Source organism: Ornithorhynchus anatinus, chromosome 15 (genome assembly GCF_004115215.2).
Source record: "Ornithorhynchus anatinus isolate Pmale09 chromosome 15, mOrnAna1.pri.v4, whole genome shotgun sequence".
Taxonomy (NCBI): Eukaryota; Metazoa; Chordata; class Mammalia; order Monotremata; family Ornithorhynchidae; genus Ornithorhynchus; species Ornithorhynchus anatinus.
In genome coordinates, this window is record NC_041742.1 from 15,894,334 (window position 1) to 15,915,991 (window position 21,658).

Sequence of the window (21,658 nt, forward strand, 5' to 3'; positions counted from 1 at the left end):
TCTGGCAGCCTCATCTCCTCTTGAGAGCATATGCCAGCAATCAGAAAATCCAATTTCTAACTTGATGATACAATTAGCGCTACGTAAGCAGCGTGGCCTAGTGGATAAAGCACGGGCCCGAGGGTCAGAAGGACCTGGGTTCCGATCCCGGCTCCGCCGCCTGTCTGCTGCGTGATCTGGGGCAAGTCGCTTGTCCTCACCGGGCTTCAGCGACCTCATCTGTAAAATGGGGCTTAATAGTGTGAGCCCCATGAGGGACGTGGATTGCGTCCAACCCGATCAGCTTGTATCTACCCCAGCGCTTAGTATAGTGCCCAACACATAGTAAGAGTTTAATAAATGCCATTTTACAAAAAAGCCAACAGTCTCTGTGGTTGTCCAACTTGGAAATATGGCAATATCATCATCATCAACGGTATTTACTGAGCGCTTCCTGGATGCAGAGCACTGTACTAAGTGCTTGGGAGCGTACAATACAGAGTTGGTTACCCATTCGTTGCCCACAGGGAACTTACGTGCAAAATTAATCTAGAGGGCAAGATTAATCAACAGTGTTTATGGAGCATCCTCTAGATGCATGCTATCTGTAAGCTTGTAGGGGGACGGAATATATCTGTTTCTTGTAAAAGTGTACTCTCCCAAGCACTTAGTACAGTGCTCGGTACACAGTAAGCGCTTAATAGATACGACTGACTGACTGACATTTCAGAGCACTTAGGAGAATTCAAGAGCAGTCGACAAGATCCATGTTATTGATGAGGTTACAGCCTTAAGAAGAGGAATATTTCTACAGATGCCTCATTTTTAATTTCCTAGACTATAGAGGATGACTGATATCTAGGATTCCGAAGGTGCAATAGGCAGCATCAATCAATGATATTCGCTGAGCGCTTACTGCGCTCACTTAATGTATTAAGGGCTAGGAAGGGTACAATACAACGGACTTGGTAGATATGTTCCCTGCCCACAACGAGCTTACAATCTGGAGCGGTCGATAAATGGTATTTACTGAGACCTTATTATGCAGAGAACTATATTGAGCGCTCGGGAGCGTACGATACAACAGAGTTGGTAGTCACGTTCCCTCCCCACAAGTGGCAATTCCCTTAACTTCTCTGTGCCTCAGTTATCTAATCTGTAAAATGGGGTTTAAGACTGTGGGCCCCATGCGGGACATGGATTGTCTCCAACCTGATCAGCTTTTATCTACCCCAGTGCTTAGTACAGGGCCTGGATGTAATCGGCACTTATATATCTTTTTTTTTTTTAAAAAAAAAAGGAGCTTACAGTCTCAAAGGGAAGACAGACATTAATATAAATTATAGCTATGTCCATAAGTGCTTGGGGCTGAGGCTGGAGTGAATATCAAGTGCTCAAGGTGTAATACCAATACTTTGCTACTAATAATAACGATAACTGTGGTATTTTTAAGCACTTACTATGTGCCAGACACTGTACTAAGCACTGGGGTAGATCCTAGGTGATTGATTGGGTGGGACTGAGTCCCTGTCCCACACGGGGCTCAAGGCCTTAATCCTAGGCGATCCAGAATGGAGGAGGAGTGGGGGAAATGTGCGCTTAATCGAGGAAGGTGTCTTAGAGGAGCTGTGATTTCTAATCCTACAACTGATGAGAAAACCCTGCCAGGTCTTGATATTACTCAATTCTGAGTTTGGAATCATTTTATTGCTAAAGGGATCTTAAGTCTCATCTTACCTCACCGACCCTTACGAAATAGAGCTGGCTAAAAAGAAGATACATTTAAGAGTAGAAGCAGAAACTTGGACGATAGCGAACCGTGAATGAGTGGATCTCATGGGAACAGACTTCTCTTAAACGTCAGGGGGCAAAGGGAAATGATTTCCTCAAGAAAATTTGCCCGAAGAAAAGAGTAAAGTGGTGTAAAATTGGTGTTCACTGGTTTTCATCGCAGCAAGATTATTATAATAATTGAGCGTTACAGCATCTCAACTTGCACGTGGAGTGAGAACACTGAGCTTTTGGCTAAAATATTGAAAAAGGATAAAGATATAGATATTTATATAATAACAATATTTGCGGTATTTCTTAAGTGCTTACTCTGTGCCAGGCAGTGAACTAAGAGCTGGGGTGGATACAAAAAAAAGCGGGTGGACACAAACCCTGTCCCGCTCACAGTCTTAATCCCCATTTCACAGATGGGGTAACTGGAGCCCAGAGAAGTGAAGTGAATCACCCAGGGTCCCCCAGCAGGTAACGTGGCAGAGCAGGATTAGAACCCAGGTCCTCCTGACTCCCAGGCCCGTGCTCTCTCCACTAGTTCACGCTGCTTCTCTGAATCTGAAAGGTGAATCTGATGAACCCCAGGTGGGTTGGAAACCCTGTCCATTCTGAGCAGAACTTATCACGGTGGGTGGGCACTTAACCGATCAACGAACACAACTGAAATTTTTAAAAGGAAGTGAAATTCTCAGAGGCGCCCTTACTTTTTCCTCTCCGCCTCTAGGATCCGGAAGAGATCCTTAAAATACTGCGGCACTCGGACCACCACGTTTTCTGACGGGCCGATGTCCCTCAGGTGAGGATAGAGTTTGATGTCTATCACCTTCTTGATGTAGCCGAGCCAGTCGAACTGAAGGGTCAGGAAAGAACCGAGATTAGCCGCCGTCAGAGCTGGTAGACGATGACTAAATGGTACTCAACAAAGTCACAGAATTTTAGTATTTGGAGGAAGCGGCACGGTCTAGTCGATGAAGCACGGGTCTGTTAGAAGGATCTGGGTTCTAATCCGGGCTCCGCCCCTTGTCTGCTCTGTGATCTTGAGCAAGTCACTTCACTTTTCTGGGCCTCAGTGACCTCATCTGTAAAACGGCGATGATGACTGTGAGCCCCATGTGGGACGGGGACTGTTTCCAACCTGATTAGCTTGTCTTTATCCCAGGGCTTAGAACCGTGCTTGGCACCTAGTAAGTGCTTAACAAATATCATTATTACTAATATTTGAAAGGATCAAGTTGGATGATTAAGCCCCTATTTCTTCAACTCCCACTCCTTCCTGCGTCACCTTTGAGCTTGGATTTGCACTTTTAGTCACCCCTTCCTCAGCCACAGAGCCTTTGTGTACATAACCAGAATTTATTCATTTTTATTTCTCTCTATCTCCCCTCTAGAGTGTGAACTCCTGGTGGACAGGGAACCTACCTACCAATTCTGTTATTCTGTACTCTCCCGAGTGCTTAGTACCGTGCTGATAGACTGAATCGTTAAACCATTAAGAAATAATTCCCAAGGAGCTTAAGTGTTATTTTCTCTTCTCCCTAGAGAATTCTGGTAGTGCCAGAATTAAATTTTTTTTTAATGGTATTGAAGACTTTACTGTGTGCTACGTACTGTACTAGGCGCTGGGGTGGATACAAGCTAATCAGGTTGGACACAGTCCAAGTCCCACGTGCGACTCCCAGTCTTAATGCCCATTTTACAGATGGGTTACTGAGGCACAGGAAAGTTGAGTGATTTGCCCAAGGTCACGCAGCAGACGAGTAGCGGCGCTGGGATTAGAACCCAGGTCTTTTGACTCCCAGGTCTGGGCTCTTTCTACTAAGTCATACTGCTCCCTACGTAGGGTAACGCATTGCAAGCATCCAGGAAACAATCTTTGATGTTAATAAGGGATTACTTAGGTACACATCTTCTGTAACCTTTTACTTGATTACTAACTCCTTCTTCCACCTACCTGCAAATTATTTTAGTGTCTTCCTTCCCAGATGAATTGTAAACTCTTTACGCACAACTCTGTCATACTCTTGCAAGTATAGCTACATTGCTCTGCCCGGAGACAGCTCTCATATCCGGCAGATCAAAAACCCCATTGAGACTAAAAGTCTTTTTTTCCAACAGTATTTTAACAGATTTGAAACCCTTCTCGTTCCAAAGGGGCGATTCAGCTGCACTTGATGGAGTTCTTGTCATTTTCACCCACCTGCGGTATCATGGCACTGAGGTCAGAGATGTTCATTTTGTTGTACATGGCCTCGCTCGTTCGATTTTCATGCGGAATCATGATCTGGTGGGAAGAGGGAGTCAAATGATTTTCCAACCCAATCATTTCCCTTTCTCTAGAGACACGGTGGGAATTCAGGATCGCCTCAGTCAAAGGATCCGACTTAGCAAAGTCCGTTGGGCATGGGGTGGTCAGGAATGGACTGAGGAATCTCCCCATTCTGGGGAACGGGAAATTCCTTGATGGTGGGCGGATGTGACAGGGTTCCTTAGGGGACTGCTTTGAATGCCATTTTGATGCTAATGGAGGCGCTCCAAGACGGAGCCGATCCTCGGCTGGTCAAGCTAAAGCCTGAGGTTAAAACCCTTGCCTGTAAGATTTTAGCGAAGCAGACTTGCCTCGAGATTTCTCCAGAGAACCGCCTCAACCCATCACAAGGTACAATTCCTTCCCCGCTTTGTGTGAGGAAGTCCGCTGGTAAAAATCGGTACAAGATTCCAACATGGAGACTCCCAAAATTCTTAGCTTAACTTGCTCTTTTCCCTCTATGTCCCCATATTATCATCATTTAATATACTATATGCTAAATAATATACAATGTGATGTGAAGTGATGTGACTTATGATATATGACATGACAGGATATATCATAATAATAGTAATAATAGTAATTATAATAATATAACAATGATAGTGGTATTAGAGAAGCAGCGTGGCTCAGTGAAAAAGAGCACGGGCTTTGGAGTCAGAGGTCATGAGTTCAAATCCCAGCTCTGCCACTTGTCAGCTGTGTGACCGTGGGCAAGTCACTTCACTTCTCTGTGCCTCAGTTACCTCATCTGTAAAATGGGGATTAAGACTGTGAGCCCCACGTGGGACATCCTGATTCCCCTGTGTTTACCCTAGCGCTTAGAACAGTGCTCGGCACATAGTAAGCGCTTAACAAATACCAACATTATTATTTGTTAAACAATTACTATTTGCCAAGAAGCGTAATGGAAAGGTTATACGTCTGAGAGTCAAAGGACCTGGGTTCTAATTCCGCCGGCCATTCTCTGCTGTGTGACTTCTTTTTTGGAAATGATATTTGTTAAGTACCACCTATGTGTCAGGTACTGTACTAAGCGCAGGGGTAGATACCTGCTAATCAGGTTGGACACGGTGCCTGTCCCACATGGGGCACACAGTCTTAATCCCCACTTTGCAGATGAGGTAACTGAGGTCCAGAAAAGTGAGGTGACTTGCCCGACGTCACACAGCAGACAAGGCTCAGAGCAGGGCTGTTTACCCAGCCCCTGACTCCCAGGTTCTAATCACTTGATCACGTCACCTTGGGCAAGTCGCTTAAGTTCTCTGGGCCTCGATTACCTCATCTGCAAAGTGGGGATTGAGACTGTAAGCGCTCAGGAAATACGAATGACTGAAGGAAGCGGTGGTGGGGCCGCACGCCGCTCCTGCCCTTCCGAGTGCTTTACCTCAGCGATTTTCATCTCCAGCCTGAGGACTGACTTCATGTCGTGTTCGGCCCGCGTAGCGTTGGCACCCAAAAGCACTGCCGTGTCCACCATGAACTTGAAAAGGGCGTCTCGGTACTGGAAGAGAAGGAGAAGCGAGTCAAAGGAACCTCGGCCTCCGGACAAGGTGGGCGTTGAGAAAGAGCAGGGCCTACTGGATGGAGCCCAGGCCTGAGAGTCAGAGGATCTGGGTTCTAATCCCTGCTCCGCTGCTGTCTGCTGTGGGACCTTGGGAGAGGCACTTTACTTCTCTGTGCATCCGTCTGTCAGTGGATGGTATTTATTGAGTGCTTATTGTGTGTGAAACACTGTACTAAGCGCTTGGGAGAGTACAATAAAGCATAAACAGACGTATTCCCTGCTCAAGATGAGCTTATAGTTCCCTCATCTATAAAATGGGGAAGAAAACTGTGTCCAACCTGATTAGCTTCTATCTTCCTGCGGGCTTTCGACAGTGTCTGGCACATAGTAAGCGCTTTAACAAACACCAAAAAAAAACAAAACAGAAACCCCAAAAAAGCATCAAGGAGAGGTGCAAGATCATCATCACTGGTATATACTGAGTTCTTACTATGTGCAAAGTTGTGTACTAAGCGCTTGGGAAAGTACAATACACCTGAGTGTAGTCTGTATCCTTTTTTCTCACTTCCTTTCTGCATCACCCTTGACTTGCTCCCTGTATTCATCCCTCCTCCCAGCCCCACAGCACTTATGTCCATATCTGTCATTTTATTTATTTATAATAAGGTCTGTCTCCCCCTCTAGACTGTAAGCTCATTTGTTTATTGTTTTATTGCACTATTCCAAGGCTCAGAACAGTGCTCTGCATATAGTAAGCGCCCAATAAATACGATTGACTGCCCACGACAAGCTTACAGTCTTAGAGATGAAAACACAACTGCGTCTTTCTGTCTGGCTGGAAAGAAATTGCAGTTCTAGCATTTATGCAAAAAACAACAACCACACACAGGCAAGGATGGGGTTGCCACGAGAGACAAAAACTATCCAGCTATCCCGAATCCTGGGTAAGATTCCAGGGATTAAGCATGTTCGGGAGCAGATACGTTCCAGTGCTGCAGTGGAACAGCGGAGCTCCCAAATGATTCAAAGTCAGAGCCAAAAGTCAAACATTTCTCTTTCTAGGCAAGTGAAGCAGTAACACAGTGATCCATCCGTGGTATTTACTGAGCACTTACTATGTGCAGAGCACTGTACTAAGCTCTTAGGAGTGGACAATTAGAACTCCCCACCCTTCAAAGCCTTATTGAAGGCCCATCTCCTCTAACAGGCCTTTCCTGACTAAGCCCTCCTTCCCTCTTCTCCCACTCCCTTCTGCATCACCGTGACTCTCTCCCTTCAACCATCCCCCCTCCCAGCCCCTCAGCACTTATGTCCATATCGGTCATTTATTTATTTATAGTGATGTCCATCTCCCCCGCCCAGTCTGTAAGCTTCTAATGGGCAGAGAATCTGTCTAATGTTCTATTGTTCTTCCAAATGCTTAGTACAGTGCTCTACACACAGTGAGCGCTCAATAAATACAAATGACTGACTGACAACAAAACAGAGTTGGTAGGCACGTTCCCTGCCCAGCTTAAACCAGCTTAGAGTCTAGAGTACATTTGTGTCTCAATGGTATTTATTGACCATAATTATTGGGGAGAGTGTGGTATTTCCCCAGTTGATTTCCAAGAACCTCTCAGCCACATCATCCCTTCAATCAATCAATTGTATTTATTGAGCACTTACCGTGTGCAGAACACTGTTCTAAGCACCTGGGAGAGAACAATACAAGCCGCCTCCATCTCTTATGAATTTATCTCTACCCACCTCACACCTTAACAGACATATGCAATGTTTCTGACCATTCTCCTTCATTCTTTTATGTTCATCTTTCCCGTTAGGATATAAACTCCCCACAGGCAAAAAACTTGTCACTGTTATTCTGTCCTTTCTAAGCGTCTAATACGGTGCACCACAAGTGGTCATTCAATAAATGCTTCTACTATTACCTCTATTGCTATTACTACAACAAAACGCCATCTATTTCCTCACAAAGTTCATAATCTACACAGAAAGGAAATCTCTGAAATCCAGGCCCAAGCTTAAGCCGGGCAGTGTTAGAATGAATGAAATTTTTCTGAAATGCTTACTGTGTGGTAAATAAATATCAGTGATTGATCGATTCAACAGTGATAAAAAAGGGACTTTGTGGGCAGGGAATGTGTCTGCCTTTTCTGTCATATACTACTCTTTCAAGTGCTTAGTCCAGTGCTCTGCACACAGTAAGTGCTCAAAAAATGCCACTGACTGACTGCGGTGGCCCGAGAGCCGTTGCTGACTGGCTGGTAGTGGAAAATGAAAACTTACAGATTTAGCTTCTGTGCTGTTATCCAGGTAATCTTCCCTCACAGCTAACGAGAGAGTTGCTTGGTCCAGCTGTTAAAATATGAACAAAATCAGGGAATTAATAATTAATTGACAGTGTTTATTGAGCCCTTACAGTGTGTACAGCAGTGTGCTAAGCACTTGGCAAAATACATTCGAGTAACTAGACACAATTTCTGCCCTCAAGGATTTTATAATCTAGTGGGGAAGACAGACATGACAATAAATGGTGAGTCTGAACATAGAAAAGTCCTGTGGAGGTGAAATGAGTACCTAATCAATCATTCAGTGCTATTTACTGAGCGCTTACTGTGAGCGGAGCACTGTACCTACTAAGGACTTGAGAGAGTTCAGTGTAAGAGTTAGCAGACACGGTCCCTGCCCATCTTCCAATTAAAAATCATATACTTTTCCTCATTAAATATTCACAGTCAACCAATCGTTGGTATTTATTGAGCACCTGTTTTTGCAGGGCATTGGACTAGGCGCTTGGGGGAGTTCGATTCGACGGAACTGGTAGATGCATTCACGGCTCACGGGCTGCAATCCCCTTTCCGCCTCCTACCTCACCTCGCTGCTCTCCTTATGCCAACCACCTCACCGTGCCGCCATCTCGTCTATCTCGCCGGTGACTCCTCGCCCGCATCCTGTCCCTGGCTTGGAATGCCCTCCCTTTTCATAACCAGCTCTTATCTGCTGTGTGACCTTGGGCAAGTCACCTAACTTTCTCTGCTTCAGTTACCTCGATTACAGATAGGGATGCCACAGCATTCAGGTATATATCTGTGATTTATTTATTTATTTATTTATATTAATATCTGTCTCCCTCTCTAGACTGTAAGCTCATTGCGGGCAGGGAATGTGTCTGTTTACTGTTATATTGTACTCTATGTGTACACACTAAGTGTTCAATAAATACGACTGAATGAACGAATTAATAATTGAGGATGAAATCTTCCTTCTTCCAAGTTAGATTGTGAGCCCTCTGTGAGACGGGGACTCTGTCCGGTCTGATAAACGTGTATCTACCCCGGCGCTTAAGACAGTTCTTGAGACATAGTGAGCAGTTAAATACCGTTTGAGAGATCAAACAAAAGAAAAAAAGAGGGCTTGGCTATCATTCGATTTCAATGATTTTCTGAGACTTCCAAGGAGGTTTAGCCTAAAAAAAAATCATTTGTTTCTTCTGGTTCTAAATGAAGTGCTATGATAAATTCCCAACAAAATCTAAGAGAGATCTTGAAGAGCAGAAGGTTTTTGGAGAGAGAGGCCTGCCAAGAAATGCTGAGACGAGGGGGGAGGTGACATTTCTCGCGTTGTAACTCCTTCCCATCAATGCAGACACCTCTGTGGAATTATGCAAGAAGGAGCAATCCTTTTCACTCCTCGCTGGCACATTCCACTGTAGACCTTCCTATCCAAAGATCTCTACCAGCGTTAAATATACGACAGATTTCATTCCCTGACCATTTTCAGGTTTCTCATCTTTGCCTTCTGCAAAGCCACTTGGCCTTTTTTCGTCTACTTTGGCCTCATTTCACAGATGAGGAAACTGAGGCCCAGAGAAGTTAAACAACTGGCCCAAACTGGGTTCAGTGTACTGCAATCAGTGGTGGCCAACAAACGCCATCACTGGACAGTGCTGCCTAATGGCCAGAGCACAGGACTAATCTCAGCTCTGTCACTGGTCTGATGTGTGACCTTGGGCAGGTCACTTATAGATCACTGCGCTTCAGTATACTTAGCTGAAAAATGGGTATTCAATCCCTGGTTCTACCTCCCCATTAGACTGTGATGTTGGCCAAATCACTGAACTTCTCTGTGCCTCGGTTTCCTCATCCGTAAGAGGAGGATTACGACTGCGAGCCTCACGTGGAAAAGGGACCGAGTCCAACCCGATTAACTTATATCTACCCTAGAGCTTAGTAGAGTGTCTGGCACAAAGTAAGCACTTAAATCCCATAAAAATAGGAAACAGAGGCACAGAGAAGTTACGTGACCTTCCCAAGTTCACAAAGCAGACTAAATATGAGGGAGTGTGTTCCCTCCTCACTCCTTACTTTCTCAAGTGTGTTCTTAAACGCATGGAGAAGGAGAAGGGTCTAGAGGAAAGAGCCCAGGCCTGGGAGTCAGAGGACCTGGGTTCTAATCCCGGCTCTAATTGTTGCTTGCTGTGTTACCTTGGGCAAGTCACTTAACTTCTCTGTGCCTCAGTTACTTTATCTGTAAAACGGGGATTAAGAATGTGAGCCTCACGTGGGACAGGGACTGCGGCCAACCTGATCTGCTTGGATTCACTCCAGTGCTTAGAACAGTGCCTGGCACAGAGTAATCACCTAACAGTTATCATTATTATTATAATTATTATTATTGTTATTACTTAGACTGTGAGCCCCAAGCAGGGCAGGGACTGGAAGCTCTTTGTGGGCAGGGAACGTGTCTGCTATTTTGTTCCCGTATACTCTCCCAAGAGATTGATCCAGTGCTCGGCACACGATTAAATGCTCAATAAATGTGATTTACTAAGTCCCGCCTACTTAACTTAATAATGATGGTATTTGTTAAACAGTATGTGCCAAGCACTGTTCTAAGTGCTGGGGTAGATGCAAAGTCATCAGGTTGTACCACGTGGGGCTCAGAGTCTTAAGCCTCATTTTCAGATGAGGTAACTGAGGCACAGTGAAGTGACTTGCCCGAAGTTACACAGCTGACATGTGGCAGAGCCGGGATTAGAACCCACGACCTCTGACTCCCAAGCCCGGGCTCCTTCCACTAAGTCATTCTATAGCTATCCCAGCGCTTAGTACAGTGTTTGAATCGTCTTCTCAATGTGCCGCCAAGCCATTTCCGATTCATAGCGACCCGATGGACATTTCAGCGCTTAGAACAGTGCTTGGTACATAGCGAGGCACTTAAAAATCACCATCCTTATTACGTTCTCTCCAGAAAGTCTTATCTTCTGAGCAGCTCTGGTGTGTGCATATCCACAGAGCTATCTCGGTAAAAAATACGAAAGCATTTTTCGTATTGCCTTCTTCTGTGCGCTAAAAGTGTTTGAATACCATTAAAAAAAAAGCGCTCGATACAGTGCTTTCTACAGAAGAAGTGCTCAGTAAATAGCACTGAGCGGACGACGGCCCGGACTTTACCTTCAAGATGTGCTCGTTGGACGCTTTGTCGTCGGGAGACACGTAGAGGCGGATCAAGACGGAGTTGCTGAACTGGCCCCTGAAGGCCGCGAGGGTCTGAAGGAGGCTGAACTTCCGCTCGGACCAGGTCCCCTCGGGGCCGATATGGGACTCGAGGACGGGCCAGCGGAAGGGCGAGTGCCTCAGGATGTGCAGGAGAGGCCGGGCGTCCGCCTTCTCAATGGCCCCTGCAAAGGAAAGTAGCCCGCCGTCACTCGTCCGAGAAACAACGCGGCCCAAACGGAGAGAGCCTGGGAACCAGGAGGACCTGGGTTCCGATCCCGGCTCCACCGCTTGCCTGCTGGGTGACCTCGGGCAAGTCGCTTCACTGCTCTGGGCCTCAGTTACCTCACCTTTAAACCGGGGATGAAGACCGGGAAGCCCTGGACTGTCAGCTCACAACGAGATGTGTCTGTTCATTGTTCCATTGGACTCTCCCAAGCGCTTAGTGCAGCGCTCTGCACTCGGTAAGCGCTCAATCAATTCCACTGACTGAATAACATGAAGTGCGTCCAATCTCCTTAGCTTGGATCCACCCCAGCGCTTAGAACAGTGCTTGACAGTTGTAAGCGCTTTACCAACATCATCGTTAGTATTAAGTGTACGTGTATTTTAAGCGCTAAGGTAGCACGTAGAGAGGCTGCGGTGGCTTTAGGGTGGGGAGATGAGAGATCTGAACCTAATTCTCTCCCGGTGAATGCTGTAGGCAGAAAAGTGGAAGAAATTCTCCACCAGCTCCTCTGGGGAAATACGCCGTTTTGAAAAGGCGCGGTTTTACTCACGTTCATTCATACAGGAGGAATACAGGATCTTGGCCTTCTGTACCGCTTCGCTATCCCGTCTCCGGCTTATCGATTTCTCCAGAAGTGCTGCAAAATGTGCAAAACCAAAGCGATCGGTCAAGACTCGGGAGTGACACCGTTAGAGATGGTCACCTCAATTTTACCAAAACTAAAGATGGTGGTCCTTGACCCCTTTCCTTGGACATACCACTAAGGAGGCCTAGTGGATAGAGCACAGGCCTGGGAGGCAGAAGGTCATGGGTTCTAATCCCGACTCTGCCACGTGTCTGCTGTGTGGCCTTGGGTAAGTCACCTCAGTCCTCTGGGCCTCAGAGACCTCATCTGGAAAATGGGGATTAACACTGTGAACCCCACGTGGGACATGGACTGTGTCCAAGCCAATTTGCAAGTAGCCACCCCAGGGTTTAGTACACTGTCTAGCACATGGTAAAGGCCTAATAAATGTCATAATTATTATTATCTGGATATTTAGACATTTTTAGGACTGAGCATAAAGAGAAGAGTGCAAGACAGAGGCATCCTCAAAATGATCTTCAAATAGGTATCTGCATGAACCCTTGAGCTACAATAATAATAATAATAGTAAAAAAAAATGGTACTTGTTAAGTGCTTACTATGTGCCAAACACTGTTCAAATCACTAGGGTAGATACAAGTTAATCAGGTTAGACACAGCTCCTGTCCCATATGAGGCTGACAGTCTTAATCCCCATTTTACAAATGAGATAACTGAGGTCAAGAGGAGTAAAATGACTTGCCCAAGGTCATATGGCAAGCATTTAGCAGAGCCTGGCCTGGAAACCAGGTCCTCTGACTGCCAGGCCCGTGCTCTTTCCATTAGGCCAGGCCGCTTCTCCTTATTGCTCCTCTTTTCTCCTCACTCATCCGAGGTAACTGCCTGTCCTTATTTTCTCATGAAAATCAAGATATCCCTCTCCATTTTTATACATGAAAAGGCCCCAATACGTTCCTGGAAAGACATCTCACTGTGTAAACATCATCCCGAGTGACTGCTTGAGTGCAGATCTTTCCTTGCCAACAAGCTATCAGCCAGTCCACAAATCAAAAAAGGCTCGATGTTGGCCTGTGAGCTTTCATAGACTGCTCTCCGAACAACAGCTGGCAAGTTACCAGATCTTTTCCAAAGCATTCAGCGTTCCTGAAAACGCCCCGAGTCAGACTCAGCCGATGTTAAACCCGGGGGGCAACTGATCTAGATTACTCCAGAGCTCCTCCCCAGCGTGGCGTAGTGGAGAGAGCCTGGGCCTGCTACTCGGAAGGTCACGGGTTCTAATCCCGGCTCCGCCACTTGTCCGCTGGGAGATCTTGGGCAAGGCACTTCACTTCTCTGGGCCTCAGTTACCTCATCTGTAAGGAAAATGGGGATTGAGACCATGAGCGCACTTGGGACAGGGACTGTACGCAACCCAATTTGCTTGTATCTACGCCAGCACTTTGTTCAGTGTCTGGCACGTAGTGAGTGTTTAACCAATACCATCATCATCATTATTATTATTGTTGTTACGATTAACTCAACGACGATCTCAAGGAAGCCAAGAAAGGAAAAGAGAAATGAAACCGTGCTAAACAGATCCTTTCAAAAACAACATCAGATCAAGAAAGTTCTCCTGAGCCAAGAAACCAGACATAAATCATCTCTGGGGCTTGGGTGGATTTTAAAAGGCCTCATTTCTCATGCCCCACTGCATAAATCCTATTACAATTCAGCAATTCAAAGGCTTCTGCCAGCATGGTAATTATAGGGACGGAGCAAAATCAAAGATCCCTTTGAAGCACGATTCCTGACTGCTGTTAAATCGCCACGGTCAGATTCAGCATAAGGACACTGGTGGGGTAGAATGGAGGTTTTTTTCATTATTACGATGATGATATCTAACACATTCTAAGAAAACACGGACCTGGGAGTCAGGAGGACCTGCGTTCTAATCCCAGGTCTGCCACCTGACTGTGTGTCCTTGGGAAAATCACTTCATTTCTCTGTGCCTCAGTTCCCTCATCTGTAAAATGGGGATTAAGACTGTGAGCCCAACATGGAACAGGGACTGTGTCCATCCCAATTACCTTGTTATCTACTCCAGCGCTCGGTTTGGTGCCTGGCACTTAGTAAGCACTGGACAAATACCATAATTATTATTATTATGATAATTCTGGCTCCATCACCTTCTTTTTAGTATACTCATTAAGTGCTCACTTTGTGCCAGGCACTGGATTGAGCGCCGGAGTAGATCCATGCTAAACAAGTCCATGTCCAGTCCACGTCCCACATGGGGCTCCCAGTCTCAATCCCCATATTAAGGAGGAGGTCACTGAGACACGCAAGTGAGGTGACTTGCCCAAGGTCACACAGCGGACAAGCGGCAGAGCCGGGATTATAACCACAGCCACGACCTTCTGGCTCTTTGCTGTTCCCTTCACCATCCTCGCAAACCAGAACCGATCTGGGGGCTCGGAAAGGCCCCCCGTGACGACATCTTGTCTTCGTCCCCCTTCCTTTCGTGACCTTCTCTACCTTCCAAAATGTGTATTTCCGACCCCTTCGTAAGCGGTCGTGCCCGAGGTATGGTGAGGTGACTCACTGTTCTGGAAAAAGTGGTTCCAGGAAAGATGGGACAGACACGCTATTTCTGTGTTCTCATAATCACCATTCTTTGCCACCCTTGACTGCAGATCTTCCTGTTTGCTTGCCGAGTCGCTTATTAGACAGGCCAAATCCCAAATCAGTTCACACTCGAGAGAACAGAACTTCTCCTCTGACACAGTCCACCTTGAGATGGTCTGGCTAATAATAATTGAAAATAATAACTGTGGTATTTGTTAAGGGGAAGCAGCATGGCTCAATGGAAAGAGCCCGGGCTTCGGAGTCAGAGGTCTTGGCTTCGACTCCCGGCTCTGCCACTCGTCAGCTGTGTGACCGTGGGCGAGTCGCTTCACTTCTCTGTGCCTCAGTTACCTCATCTGTAAAATGGGGATTAACTGTGAGCCTCATGTGGAACAACCTGATTACCCTGTATCTCCCCCAGCGCTTAGAACAGTGCTCTGCACATAGTAAGCGCTGAACAAATACCAACATTATTATGTGCCAGGCACTGTACAAAGCGCTGGGGTGAACAGTACTTGTTTAGCACTTAACTATGTGCCAAGCACCATTCTAAGCACTGGGGTAGATACAAGTTAATCAGGTTGGACACAGTCCCCGTCCCGCTTGGGGCTCACAATCTCGGCAATAGGAGAACAGGTATGGAATGCCCTTTTTACAGATGAGGTGAGGCACAGAGAAGTTAAGTGACTTGCTTAAGGTCACACAGCAGACAGACGGCAGAGCACTCAGCAGCAGCAATAGATTCTGGATCTATTTTCCTTCTCCAGGTCCTCGCCCAGAGAGTTTAAGAGGAACTAGCTCAACAGAGAAGCAGCCTGTGGGATAGAGCCCGGGCCGGGGAGTCAGAGGATCTGGGTTCTAATCCCGGCTCCGCCACCTGTCAGCTGTGTGACTTTGGGCAAGTCGCTTACCTTCTCTGTGTCTCAGTTACCTCATCTGTAAACTGGGGATGAAGACTGTGAGCCTCACGTGGGACAACCTGATTAGCCTGTATCTACCCCGGCGCTTAGAACAGTGTTCTGCACATAGTAAGCGTGTAACAAATACCAGCATTATTATTATTATTATTATTAATAAGTGATTCTGGTATTTGTTAAGTGCTTACTGTCTGCTAGTAGTACATGGGTTCGAATCCCAGCTCTGCCACTTGTCAGCTGTGTGACTGTGGGCGAGTCACTTAACTTCTCTGTGCCTCAATTACCTCATCTGTAAAATGGGGATTAAGACTGTGAGCCCCACGTGGGACAACCTGATTCCCGTGTCTACCCCAGCGCTTAAAACAGTGCTCTGCCCATAGTAAGCGCTTAACAAATACCAATATTATTATTATTAGTAGTAGTTAAATACCACATACTACTACTATTTATTACTGGTCATCACCCCTGTCTGCCACTGAGAGATTCGCCTTATTGCCCCAATCAGTCATATTTATTGAGCGCTTACTGTGTGCGAGCACTGTTCGAGGCATTTGGGAGAGTATATATCGATAAAACGGGCACATTCCCTGCCTGCAACGGGCAAATTAGGAAGGTTTTAATCTTCTCTGCTCCTACAGAGCTATTCCCCACAACAGAATTCTTGGCAATGCAACTGAAAAGACAATCAGTAATAATAATAAGAAGAAGAATGAAGGTATCTGTTAAGGGCTTCCTATGTGTCAAGCACTGTTCTAAGTGCTGGGGTCTTGTCCTACGCTGTCGCGTCCTCTCCGACCCACAGCGACTCCATGGACACACCTCTCCAAGAAAGCCCCGCCTCCATCTGCAATCGTTCCGGTAGCGAATCCCTAGAGTTTTCTTGGTAAAAATCCGCAAACGGTTGACCGGCGCCTTCTTCCACGCAGTCAACTTGAGTCTCCGCCCTCGACTCTCTCCCGTGCCGCTGCCGGCCAGCACGGGGGAGTTTTGACTCGTAGCCGACGGCCCGCCGCTCGCTAGGCACTGCCCAGGCTAGGAATGGAATGGACAGGCCTCTGCTGGACTCTCCCTCCCTTAGCCGAGACTGGTGGAGCACGGGAAACTCTCCAGGTGCCATACTGAGCGGGGTAAGTGCTGGGGTAGATAGAAGGTAATCAGGTGAGACACGGCCCTTTTCTACAGGGGGTCACGCTCTTACTCCTCATTTTACAGATGAGGTAACTGAGACACAGAGAAGTGAAGTGACGTGCCCAGCGGTGACACTACATGTCTCTCACTCGGTCGTCAGAGTTGACTTTAAGTTCAGCAGATTCCCCGAAGCCACCCAACTTCCCCGGGGCTCAGTTTCCTCACCGCTAAAAGGAGGGTACGGTAACCCTTCCTCTGAGATGGTAACCAGACGATGATGCTACCGACGCCTGTTTACTTGTTTTGATGTCTCTCTTCGCCCTTCTAGACTGCGAGCCTGTTGTGGGCAGGGATCGTCTCTCTTTATTGCTGAATTATACTTCCCAAGCGCTTAGTACAGTGCTCGGCACACAGTAAGCACTCAATAAATGAGACTGAATGAACGAATGACTGGTGCAATTGACTGTTTTGCCTCAAACTCTGCATTCAGCACGGTGTTTAGCATACAGTGAGAAGCAGCAAGGGCTCAGTAGCTAGAACAAAAGCCTGGGAGTCAGAAGGACCTGGCTTCTAATCCCGGATCCTCCACATGTCTTCTGCGTGACCTTGGGCAAGTCACTTCTCTGTGCCTCAGTTCCCTCATCAGGAAAATGGGGACCAAGAGTGTGAGCCCCATGTGGGACAGGGACTGTGTCCAACCTGCTCAACTTGTATCTACCCCAGTGCTTAGAATGGTGTTTGGCACCCAGTAGGCGCTTAACAAATACCATCCTTATTATTAACGAGTACCGTAATCATTATCGTTACTAATAATAAAAAGCGAGCACTGGATCAATCCCATTGCAAAAGAGCAAGGAACGGAGTCACCTTAATAATAATAATAATAATGTTGGCACTTGGTAAGCGCTTACTATGTGCCAAGCACTGTTCTAAGCGCTGGGGTAGACACAGGGGAATCAGGTTGTCCCACGTGGGGCTCACAGTCTTAATCCTCATTTTACAGATGAGGTAACTGAGGCACCGAGAAGTTAAGTGACTTGCCCAAAGTCACACAGCTGACAAGTGGCAGAGCCGGGGTTCAAACCCATGACCTCTGACTCCAAAGCCCGGGCTCTTTCCAGTAAGCCACGCTGCTTCCCCTTTCCCACTCACCCTTCAATCGGAGGTCGACATTGTGACGTAGCCACGGGTAGACTCCGTAGCTGGGCATATCTTCCGGGATGGGGTTGGCGTCGATCCAGCCTTCGCAAGCGAACCGGAAGAAGTTTTCACAGGGGTCCACGGATTGGTTGATTTTGCTCAAGATCGAGGCCGCTGTTTCGAAAAAACAAAGGTGACCTTGACTTCTAGCCCCCCCGAAGCCCTGTAACCCCGTCAGCTGGGCCTGCTCAGTGCATATTCCATACGCGTATTCAATTGTACGTTTAATGAAGGACTGATTCATTCAATCGTCCTTTTTGAGCGTTTACTTCGATTCAATCGACCAGTGGTGTTTACTTCATTCATTCAATCATATTTATTGAGCGATTACTGTATGCAGAGCACCGTACTGAGGGTTTAGGAGAGGACAATATGACAATAAAGAGCCACATTCCCTGCCCTCAATGAGCTCAGAGGCTAGAGGGGGAGATAGACATTAATATAAAGAAATAAACGACAGATACGAACGTAAGGGCTGTGGGGTGGTGGGGACGGGGGGAAGATGTGCCTTCAATAAGGCTTTGAAGGGAGAAAGAGCGTTACTGAGCTCTGACTGTGGTCAGGGCACTGTAGTAAGCGCTTGGGAGAGCCCAGTACAACTGATTTGGCAGGTACACTCCCTGCTTAGTGGGAGCTTATAGTCTTAGAGTGGAAGACAGATCTGTCAATCATTTAGGAATATGGATGGAATATGGATGGTGAGGATGGGGTGACTGTCAAGTGATAATAATAATAATGTTGGTATTTGTTAAGCGCTTACTATGTGCAGAGCACTGTTCTAAGCGCTGGGGTAAACACAGGGGAATCGGGTTGTCCCACGTGGGGCTCACAGTCTTAATCCCCATTTTACAGATGAGGGAACTGAGGCACAGAGAAGTTAAGTGACTCGCCCACAGTCACACAGCTGACAAGTGACAGAGCTGGGATTCGAACTCATGAGCCCTGACTCCAAAGCCCGTGCTCTTTCCACTGCGCCACGTGCTTAAAGGGGTTCAGATCGAAGTGCACAGGAGATGCAGAAGAGAGAGGGAATAGCAGAAATTCATTCGATCGTATTTGCTGAGGGCTTACCGTGTGCAGAACACTTTACTAAACGCCGGGGAGAGTACGATACAACAATAAAAAGACGCATTTCCTGCCCACAACGGGCTTACAGTCTAGATAGGAGGGCTTAGTTGAGGAAGACCTCTCGGAGATGGGATTTTAATAATGCCGTGAGGGTGGCGAGTTGGATATGAAGGGGGAGGGACTTCCAGGCCACAAAGAGGACGTGGGCATCAGAGAGGTACAGGAGAATGAGGTGCGGAGAGTAGATCGGCATGGGAGGAGCGAAGGGTGCGGGCTGGGTTGTAGTAGGAGATCAGGGAGGGAAGATAGGAGGGAGCGAGCCGATCGAATGCTTTAAAGCCGAATGCTTTAAAGGCATTTCCGCTCGATGTGGAGGTGGAAAGGCAACCGCCGGGGGTTCTGGAGGAGCGGGGTGATGTGGACTGAACTTTTTTTGAGAAAAAACATTTAGGCAGCAGAGTGAACTAAGGACTGGAGTGGGGAAAGACAGGCGGCAGGGAGGTCAGCGAAGAGGCTGATGCCTGTTTACTTGTTTCGATGTGTATATATCCATAATTCTATTTCTTTATACTGATGCCTGTTTACTTGTTTTGATGTCTGTCTCCCCCCTTCTAGGCTCTGAGCCCGCTGTGGGCAGGGATTGTCTCTCTTTATTGCTGAATTGTACTTTCCAAGCGCTCAGTACAGTGCTCTGAACACAGTAAGTGCTCAATAAATATGATGACTGAATGAATTAGTCAAAGCGGGATACGGTAAGAGCTTGGATCGACCTAACAGCGGCGCAACAATATCGCGGAGGGAGAATCAACAGGATTTGGTGACAGATTGACTACGTGGGTTGAATGAGAAAGATGAATCGAGGAATAATGTCAAGATTACGGGCTTGTGAGACAAGGAGGATAATAATGGTAACAATTGGAGTTTTACTTGGCATTTACTATGTGCGAAGCACTGGGGTAGATATAAGCTAGTCAGGTAGGACACAGTCCCTATGCCCATTTTACAGATGAGGGAACGGAGGCACAGAGAAGTGAAGTGACTCGTCCAAGGGCACACAGCCAAGTGACGGAGCCGGGAGTCGAACACAGCTCTTTCTGCCTCACGGGCCTGGGCTCTAACCACTAGACCACGCTGCTTCTGGATAGCGGCGTTCTGTATGCTTTTGAGAAAGACAAGGGGAAGGACAGGGTTTGGCTAGGAAAAAGACAGGTTAAGGTTGAGAGGTGGGTGAGACATCCAAGTAGAGAGTCACTCATTCATTCATTCGATCGTATTTGTTGAGCGCTTACTGTGTGCAGAGCACTGTACTAAGCACTTGGCAGAGTACGATACAACAGTAAACACATTCCCAGCCCACTCTGAGCTTACAGTCTAGAGTGAGGGGGGAGACAGATGCTAATAAAAATAATCACAGATATAATAAATAAGAGATATCCCGAAGGTAGGAAGCAACACAAGACCGCAGAGAAAGACAGCGGTCAGGACTGGAGAGGTAGTAGACTGCGAAGTGCTCAGGACAGTGCTCTGCACAGAGTAAGCGCTCAAAAAATGCAACTGAATGAATCGTCCGCACAGAGAATCACCAGGAAAGCCGGGAAGGGAAAGGTACTTACCGGCTTCAATGCAGTCTGATGTCAGGCAGTATTCTGGCTTGGCTTGAAAGTTCAGATAGCCTTGACTCACTGTTAAACACAACAATAATATTAGCGATAAATTCCCGAATGAACACAGCCTTCGGAATTGAGTAGGCAGTCCGGCCTCAAGTCCCGCTGATCGGAGAAGACGATCTCATTCAATCGAAACCTCAATCCATCAATGGTATTTACTGAGCGCTTACTGTGTGCAGAGTACTGTCCTAGGCACTTGAGAAAGTACAATTTCTCTCCTACGGCAACCCAGCCCGCACACTTCGCTCCTCTGATGCCAACCTTCTCACGGTACCTCGATGTCCCCTATCTCGCCTCCGCCCCCTCGCCCACATCCTGCCTCTGGCCCGGAACGCCCTCCCTCCTCGTATCTATTTCTCTCCCTCACTTCAGAGCCTTACTGAAGGCACACCTCTTCCAAGAGGTCTTCCCTGACTAAGCCCTCCTTTCCTCTTATACGTTATAACAATATAACGGAAACGATCCCAATCACTTCCATCTCAGTTTCCTCCTCCGTCATTTGCGGATAAGGTGCCCACACTCCCTCCCTCTTAGAACGGGAACCCCGTGAGCATCGGAAAATGGGGATTCAAAACCTGTTCTCTCCCCAACCCCTTTAGACCGTGAGCCCCATGTGGGACAGGGACTGTGTCCTATCATTCATTCATTAATTCAGTCGTATTTATTGAGCGCTTACTTTGGGCAAAACGTACAGAGAGAGGATATGCGGTCTACTCCTTTAGGCTATAAGCGCCTTCTGGGCAGGGAACCTGTCTACCAACCCCGATACCCTATACTCTTGTCAGCTGTGTGACTATGGGCAAGTCACTTAACTTCTCTGTGCCTCAGTTACCTCATCTGTAAAATGGGGATGAAGACTGTGAGGCCCACGAGGGACAACCTGATTACCCGTATCTACCCCAGTGCTTAGAACAGTGCTCTGCACATAGTAGGTGCTTAACAAATACCAACATTATTATTACTCTTCCAACTGCTTGGTAGAGTGCTCTGCACAAAGTAAGCCCTCAATCAATGGGACTGATTGAGAAAGACTTTTAATGGCACTTTTGCTACATCACTGCCTCTTTTCAAAGAAAAAAGCAAGCACCTTTTCTAATCAGTAGTTTGATATCAACGAAATCAATACAGATTTCTGCGTCCTATCTTTTTTTTGGCCAAGGAATCCTCTTGGGCTAAGTAAGTCCTAAA

The 21,658-nt window shown here is 46.9% G+C and overlaps 1 protein-coding gene across 1 annotated transcript in view; it reads right to left on the reverse strand.

Moving 5' to 3' along the window:
- Positions 1-21,658, reverse strand: part of PHEX (phosphate regulating endopeptidase homolog X-linked) — a 61,671-nt gene that overhangs the window by 37,671 nt on the left and 2,342 nt on the right. Inside the window, exons 2-9 of the mRNA XM_001513641.4 lie at positions 20,417-20,485; positions 17,688-17,849; positions 11,851-11,937; positions 11,030-11,256; positions 7,863-7,931; positions 5,454-5,570; positions 3,959-4,042; positions 2,466-2,611 (exon numbers count right to left, since the gene is read on the reverse strand). Coding sequence (XP_001513691.2) covers positions 2,466-2,611; positions 3,959-4,042; positions 5,454-5,570; positions 7,863-7,931; positions 11,030-11,256; positions 11,851-11,937; positions 17,688-17,849; positions 20,417-20,485 — 961 coding nt within the window. The remainder of the gene's footprint in view (positions 1-2,465; positions 2,612-3,958; positions 4,043-5,453; positions 5,571-7,862; positions 7,932-11,029; positions 11,257-11,850; positions 11,938-17,687; positions 17,850-20,416; positions 20,486-21,658) is intronic.